The sequence below is a fragment of the Callospermophilus lateralis genome, chromosome X, assembly GCF_048772815.1.
Source record: "Callospermophilus lateralis isolate mCalLat2 chromosome X, mCalLat2.hap1, whole genome shotgun sequence".
Taxonomy (NCBI): Eukaryota; Metazoa; Chordata; class Mammalia; order Rodentia; family Sciuridae; genus Callospermophilus; species Callospermophilus lateralis.
In genome coordinates, this window is record NC_135325.1 from 34,428,180 (window position 1) to 34,435,926 (window position 7,747).

At 36.5% G+C, this 7,747-nt stretch overlaps 1 protein-coding gene across 1 annotated transcript in view; it reads right to left on the reverse strand.

The window, feature by feature from the left end:
• Ccnb3 (cyclin B3) overlaps positions 1-7,501 on the reverse strand; it is a 46,090-nt gene extending 38,589 nt beyond the window's left edge. The window contains exons 1-2 of the mRNA XM_077106428.1: positions 7,406-7,501; positions 4,916-5,002 (exon numbers count right to left, since the gene is read on the reverse strand). Of these exons, the coding sequence (XP_076962543.1) occupies positions 4,916-5,002; positions 7,406-7,501 (183 nt within the window). The remainder of the gene's footprint in view (positions 1-4,915; positions 5,003-7,405) is intronic.
• Between the last annotated feature and the right edge of the window lie 246 nt (positions 7,502-7,747).

The window sequence follows — 7,747 nt, forward strand, 5'->3', positions numbered from 1 at the left end:
CAGCTGGAAGTTTGCTGGCAGCTGGAAGTTTGCTGGGGCCCCTTCGGCTGTGGCTCTCAACAACGGAATACAAAAATCTGTGTATTAGAATTAGAGTTATGAAAATTCATGAATTCTCAAAGTAGGTATGTGTCTGTATATTGGTTGTATATCTGTATGTGTATGTGTGTATATATATATATAGCTATACATGTGCTTAAATACACTTGTGTGTGGGTTTGTGTGTTATTTCAGTCAGTTTTTTCACCTCTGTGACCAAAAGACCTGACAAGAATAACAGAGAGAAGGAAAAGTTAATTTTGGGCCCATATTTTCAGAGGTCTCTTCAGTCCACAAAAGTTTGACTCTGTTACTCTGGGCCCAAGGTGAGGCAGAACATCATGACGGAGAAGAGCAGCTCAGGACATGACAATCAGGAAGCAGATAGAAAGCTCTGCTCACCAGGGACAAACTATAACCCCCAAAGGCATGCCCCCAGTGACCTACCTCTTCTACCTACACCTTTCTTGCCTATAGTTACAGCCCAATTAATCCATATCAGTAGATTAATGCACTGATTAAGTTAAAGCTCTCATAACTCAATCATTTTACCTATAAACTTCCTTGCATTGTCTCACAATGAGCTTTTAGGGGATACCATATATTCAAACCATAACATGTGTACAGAAATTTCTTACCTCTGTTTTCTGGAAGAGCAGAAAAAGCAAATATCCCAGTAACACACGTAGTACTGAGACCTTGGTATCTAATACCACTTCCATTGAGAGAAACCAGAACTCTTTGGAGAAATGGTTTGCTATAGGGCTGGGGACAGAGTTGGAGTAAGATGAGCCTGGAACATCTTGTTTATGTTAGAAAGAAAATGCTCAAAAAATATTGAAAGCATGTCACAAGGACAGAGTAATAAGATTGCAAGGACTCCTATTGGACAAATCTAAAACAATTTGAGCACTAAAATAAAGTATAGTGAACAATGAACCACTGAAAACAACAGGAATTGATGAGCCCACACCAATAATTACAGGGGAGAAGGGAAGGCTCAAGCTTGTAGCAGAATGCCAGGGAAAGACTGATAAATGAGGAGTGAGTGCTGGAGTAAGAAAAATCATAATAAAGATTAATTTAGGCAGAAATCATCAAGGATGGTGTCCCACCTAGGGGACATTTTGATGAAGAGCAGATTATTTGCAAGCTCTTAAGAATATGTCCTACAGACTACTTATTAATTGCCAGAGGGAAAAATAAACAATAATTATGCAGGGGAGAAATCAGGCAACAGCTTAACCAGGTGATCAAAATAACATTAGCAGCTGGTCACAGTAGCACATGCCTAGAATTGCGGCTACCCAGAAGGATAAGGCAGGGGAATTACAAGTTTGAGGCCAACCTCAGCAATGTAGAAAGACCCTATCTCAAATAAAAAATAAAAGGGCTTGGGATGCAGTTCAATTGGTAGAGCACCTCTGGGTCCAATTCCCAGTACCACAAAAATAAATAAATAAGTAAATAAATAACATTACCAATGAAAGGCCAATAGGCAGCATGTGCTTAAGATGTGATTCTACCAGGACAGTACATCACCTGCACAACATTTTAGCCAACAATGTATAACATCAATCTAATCACAAGAAAAATAATCTGACAACTACAAAATGAGGACTGCTCTTTTTATGAAGAGGGGAGTTGGGTGTGACTGTATCTTTCATAAGTGGTAATATTATTAAAGAACAAGGCTACCAGATAAGAGGCTAAAACCACAAAGTAATGTAATATGTGATCCTAGACTGGATCCTTTACTGGAGGGGGAAAATGTCATCAAGGATATTTATAGGCCAACTGACAAAACTGGAATATGGAAGACTGATTACATAAAAGTGCTGTATCATGTAAATGTATAACTATAGTGCTATTCAATATGAATAATATAAATTTATCAATATGAATTGATAACTGTTCTGTGGTTGTATAAGACAATTTACCTATTTTTAGGAAATAAAGACTTAAGTCATTAGGGATAAAGGGCCTTGTTCCCCACTCTCTGCCTCCTATGAGGAAGTCCTAGAGTGTATAGGGTTATGTATAGGGATGTTTGTTGCACTATTTTTTAATTTCTACAACACTGTAAATTTAAATTTATTTCCAAATGAACAGTAGAAAAAAAAGAGTGCCTCTGTATGATTAGATCATAATAAGCAACTACAAATTAGTAGGAAATTCTTTCTTAATACCTCAGGTTATCCACCTCTGGCTTCATTTCCCACTGACAAATACAAAATGAGGACTGCTCTTTTTTTTGAAGAGGGGAGTTTTCATTTAATTTCACCTAAAGTTTTACAAAGTACTCATATGTGCAATCAAGATTCAGAATGGGAAAGTAGGTGCATTTTTGGCAGAAGAGTGGTGGAGACCCTAACCCCCAAGGTGGAACCCTCTATCTGCCATATGTGCAGATTCAAAGTATTGTTACTTTCAGATCTAAGCTTAAGAGGACCTTTACCTATACTTCTTCATAATATGAAACGGGAGAATAGAGATGAAAATCCTATTGTCACAAAACCATTTAGGCAAATGGTTTATAGATATAGGCCCCATCTCCTTGTCTACTGGCTTAGCACCAGTACTAACGTATCAAAAATTCTTCCCATGCTAAAAATGATAAAGGAGATGGAAAGAAAAACTCAGTTTATTAAAGAATCAAAACAGATCAATTCTAGTTGTCAGGCCAGGACCTGACTATAGCAAATGTTGAGAAGATGACAGAGATAGGGACATGGAGATCTAGTACTATTGAAAGGAAGAAGCAAATCACCAGATAGGGAATCCCTAAAATTCACAGAATAAGGAGCCCTCAAACCTAAAATTGATAAGTTCAGACATCTGTAGACTCTAGACCCTAGGAATAGCTTATGTACATTATATTGGTGGAAATTTCTGTGGAAAGCACCAAAGATCATTCAAGGTGACCAAAACAATCTTTAGAACTTTAGCCAGGTGTGGTGGCACATGATAGAAGAGAAATGGGCTTACTGAGCTGCTGGGAAGCTACAGGAAGAGATGCTGCTTTGGGATGCCCTGTTCCCCACTTTCTGCCCCCTATGAGGAAGTCCTGCATATCTACATGGAGTTCCTATTATTGGTACAACTCATTTGTGTCTGTTATTTCTGAATGGTGAAATAAACGTCATGGGAAAAAGGACTGAGACCTGGCAAGAATGTTGGTCTCTCACATGCTTTGAGACTACTATGATCTGAATATCTGTGCCTGCACCTCAACTCATATGTTGAAACCTAATCCCCAATATGGTAATATTAGGAGATGGGCCTTTTGGGCAGTGATTAAGTCATGAGAGGAGAGCTCTCATGAATGGGACTAGTATCCTTATAAAAGAGACCTAATGAAGCTTGATTGCCCCACTGCCTTGTGAGGACAGAGCTAGAAAACATCAATCATGAAAAATGGATACTTTACCAGATAACAAATTCACCAGAACCCTGAGTTTGGATTTCCCAGTCTCTAAAACTGTGAGCAATAAATTTTTGTTGTATAAACAATAGGTTACCCAGCTTAAGGTATTTTGTTATAGTAGCCTAAATGGACAAAGACACCTTGTACCGTTCCACTGCATTCCTCCATGGGCTCTGCAGATGAACGAAAGTTACAAAAAAGATGGACTGCATCTGTGGCTACCTTATTTCAATCAAGTTTCTAGATGTGTGGTTAAATAAGCCAAGAAAGAACCTAAATTTTAGGTATATGTATGTAAGGGAGCTCTTTTTACCAACTGATAGCAAATCTGAAATTACACGGAAAGCTAACATATATGCTGGAATCTGCAGAGAAAAGACACTGCATTAGTAGAAAGATGGTCACACTGATTCTAAAGAGCAGGGATCCAAAGAAAAAAACCTTGCTAAAGCTTATCCCATCTTGTCCAGTGAGTTAAAGCATCACCTGGTAGATACAGGTATTTTGGCAGCCATAGAAGCACTCTATTGTAAGAGACAAGAATAGTTCACCAGGTTTCTCTGTAGCCTGGATGAAATAGACTTCAATGTCAATAATGATAAAGTCCTCATCTGTAAAATAGATAATTACAGTATCTACCTCATAGAGTTATACAAGGTTTAAGTAAGTGGATATAGGAAAAAAGTACTTAAACTATTGCCTAATAAGCACATAGTAAGCATTCAGTAGGCATCAGTTATTACTATTTTCTATGACCAAAGACTATCATTTGTCCTGATTCTATATTCAACTAACAATAGTCTATTAATCATTATTTTTGCTGGTATTTTAATAATACCCGAAGGTAGGTGACTTGGAGGTATACTCAAGAATTCTAATCAAAATTGAGATTCTAGGTTTTCATAGTTGAAGACCAGATCTTTGAAATTTGGTTCTCAATGGTTCTGTGGATTCAGGAGGTATTTTTGATTGTCATTGGGATGATGCTGGAATATAATATCTGGGAGAGAGATATGCTGGTTGAGGTCCAGCCTAAACAATAAAAAAATTGTCCTGCCCAAAATATCCATAGTGCTTGAATCAATAAATGCTACCATAGAATACAATGATTACACCAAAATACTTATCTCCAGAGCCTAGGAAGACAGCTGAGCCACCTCTGGACCTGAGGAAAACACAATACCCCATTGTTCTCATAGTGATCCACAATTTCATATCTGCTAATCACACTATCTGCCACTCCCAGAGAATCCTACCAATTGACCCAAATGGTTTGTGTCAGTAGAAGAGCCACTGCAGTTTGTGAAATTAGGTCATTGATTCCAAATAAAACCCGCTCTTACCATTCCAAAGAGGGTCAGTGTCTAGTAACTGGAAAGATCCTTCAAGGAAGAGGTTATATAAGGCTTGTGCAAAAATCATGGCAAAGAATTGAACTAGCATACTCACATTGGTAAGATCTTCAAAAGCTGATCTCTTTTTGACCATCCCCTGAGGTGAAAATGGAGATATTTTTGCTTGGTGATTCTCCCCCTTCTGAAAAAGAAGAGGTAAATGATATATCCAATTGTGAACAGTCTCTTCAGGGACTTTGGGTCATCTTCAAGGCTTAGAAAAACTCCAGAATTTCCAAGTAACTAGAGATACATATGATAAGCTGCATAAACTACAGCAAAAGAATATTTCAGTCCTCAGAGATGCTAGTAGAATCCCAGAAGGTAACTGTCACTGATGATGGAGAAAAGACTGTGAAGAGACAAGGTAACCTTCAGAGTAATTCTCAGAATGGGGAAATAGCTTGATGAAGCTCATTTTTCCTCTTATTCTTCTCATAATTATGGATATCCTATCCAAGATTAACCACCACCACTCCTAGTTGTTGCTTTAATATTGGTGCTTCCTGGTAACTTAGTTCAATAATCTAACAAATATTTATGTTAAAGTAACTGATCTAAGACATTTCTAATAAGGATAATAGTGTACATACCTAAATCCTGTTTCAGAATCAGCTCTTTACTAATTGCTGACCATAGACAAATCACTTAATCCCTGAGCCTCAATTTTCTTATCAGTAAAATTAGAATGATAACCTACTTGACTAAGTACTTAAGGATCAAAAAAAGAGAATACAGTTTTTTTTTTAAGTTTGTATAAAGGGCTGGGGGTGTAGCTCAATGGTAGTGTGTTTTCCTAGCGTGCATATGTTCAATCCCCAGCACCATCAAAAATATTTGTATAAACTATAAATGAACATAAATAGTATTTGGGGGGGTATCAGGAATTGAATTCAGGGGCACTTGACCACTGAGCCACATCCCCAGTCCTATAAAAATATGCTGTTAGGGCTGGGGATATAGCTCAGTTGGTAGAGTGTTTGCCTCACATGGGGTTCAATTCCCAGCACAACAAAAAAAAAGTATACTGTCCAATATGATTATAAATCTCACATGGAAAGATTTATAATTTTAAGAAGAGTTTGGTTAATCAGATTAATCTTTAATAATTGTTAGTGAATATAAGGGAGAAGAAGAAGAGTGAATATTCTAGAGCAGAGGGGGTTTTCTTCCTAGGTATCTATGCAAGAAGTCAGGGCAAGCCATACTGCAGGGCTCTTCTATTCCTTAACAGCTTTTGTTTAGTTAATGTCTCCTAGGTCTCAGATTTCCTTTATGAAACTCTGAGAACAACCCTACCTTCTACCTATATGAGACAGTTCTTATAATGTGAAACAGGACACCAGGATCTGACTCATTTGCTCTGTTCTCCAGGTATGCCAGTACCATCAGTACATGGCATAGTAAGTGATCAGAAATTTAAAGAATTGGATTCATGATACAACAAACTATTCCAGCACAATGTAACATTCCTTGAAGTTCTGAGAAATTACTTTTGTTTTCTAACTGATTAAGCTGAGAAATAAGTAAAGTATTACTTATTAAGTTGAGAAATAAGTAAAGTATTTTATCTTATTCATGATAAATAATCTTAGTAGAAATTATTAGCAAAAAAACTAAATATTATTTTCTCACAAATTAAATGAGAAATAAAATGTCAGGCTATTATCCAATTCCTACTTAATATTACTGGTAGAAATAATCAGTACAACAGTAGAAACTGAACCTAATAGAACTTAGATTTGCAAAAATGTGCTCCAAGAAAGTTTGGTTTGGAGAAATAACTGCCACAAAAGAAAACTTAAAATGGCAGATATCCTATAAGAAAAATGGATATAGACAAAATCTTGACCAATATAACAAATCTTTCCTGATAAATTTACATGGAATAAAACTGAACCCTCTGTGAAAATCATTTTAATAAGAAAAGTGAAAATGATTAGCAAATGTTTATCTGCACTGAGAGAAAATCAATCAAGAAAATTAAATTGACCTAATTATGTTTGCTCTAGGAAATATTCTCTTGATGACAGTTCATCAGTGTCAATGTAATTCTGATTAAAATATATGTGATGATGAACATAGAACATATCATGGTCAGAATAACAATGTCAGATTATCTTAAAGGTCAAACCATCAGAGTTAAACTGTACCCACATTCTTCAAATGTGATGCTCAACCTGTTTCTATAAAAAGCATGGTAACACATTTGCTGATATAATCTTCATACTCTTTCCAGGATATACAGCCTCCTGGCAAGTTGCTTAGAACTTCTCAGAGAAAGAGTATAGACAACTTCACTAATGAGAAATGAATATTGTTTGGTTTTGAAAATTGTGGAGTGAGGCCTTCATGTGAATCATATATTTATGAGAAAGAACTTTCTCCCCAAGTTCTAACTTGCTGGTATTATCCAACTTTTAAGGGCTTCCAACCCTCATCACTTTCTCAGATTAATCAGACATATTCTAAAAGATTTGGGGTGAAAATAGTACTGAGCTAATACAAAGACTATGTGAGGAAAAAAAAAATGACTTGTTCTAACCTTGTTGGAGAAGTCATGATCACAGGGCACAATTTTGCCAGACTGAAATTTCTTTGTTTCAGGTTTGGAGCTTTGTCGTAGTAGTGGCAGTGGCATCTTGTACAAGACAGGGCTGTAATCAGAAAGGGATTCTTTAAATCACCATTCACCAGAAACATCACAGAATTCTCTGGAAACTCTTAAAAAAAAAAAAAACTCAGTCTCTCTATAACATCGTGAGGAGAAAACATACTTTGAAGTTGGTTAGATCTGGGAATAAATCTTGGTTCGATCACAATTAAGCTTGGGCAAGCTACTTAAAACTCCCTGGGTTTCAGTGACTTCATCTATAAAATGAAAATA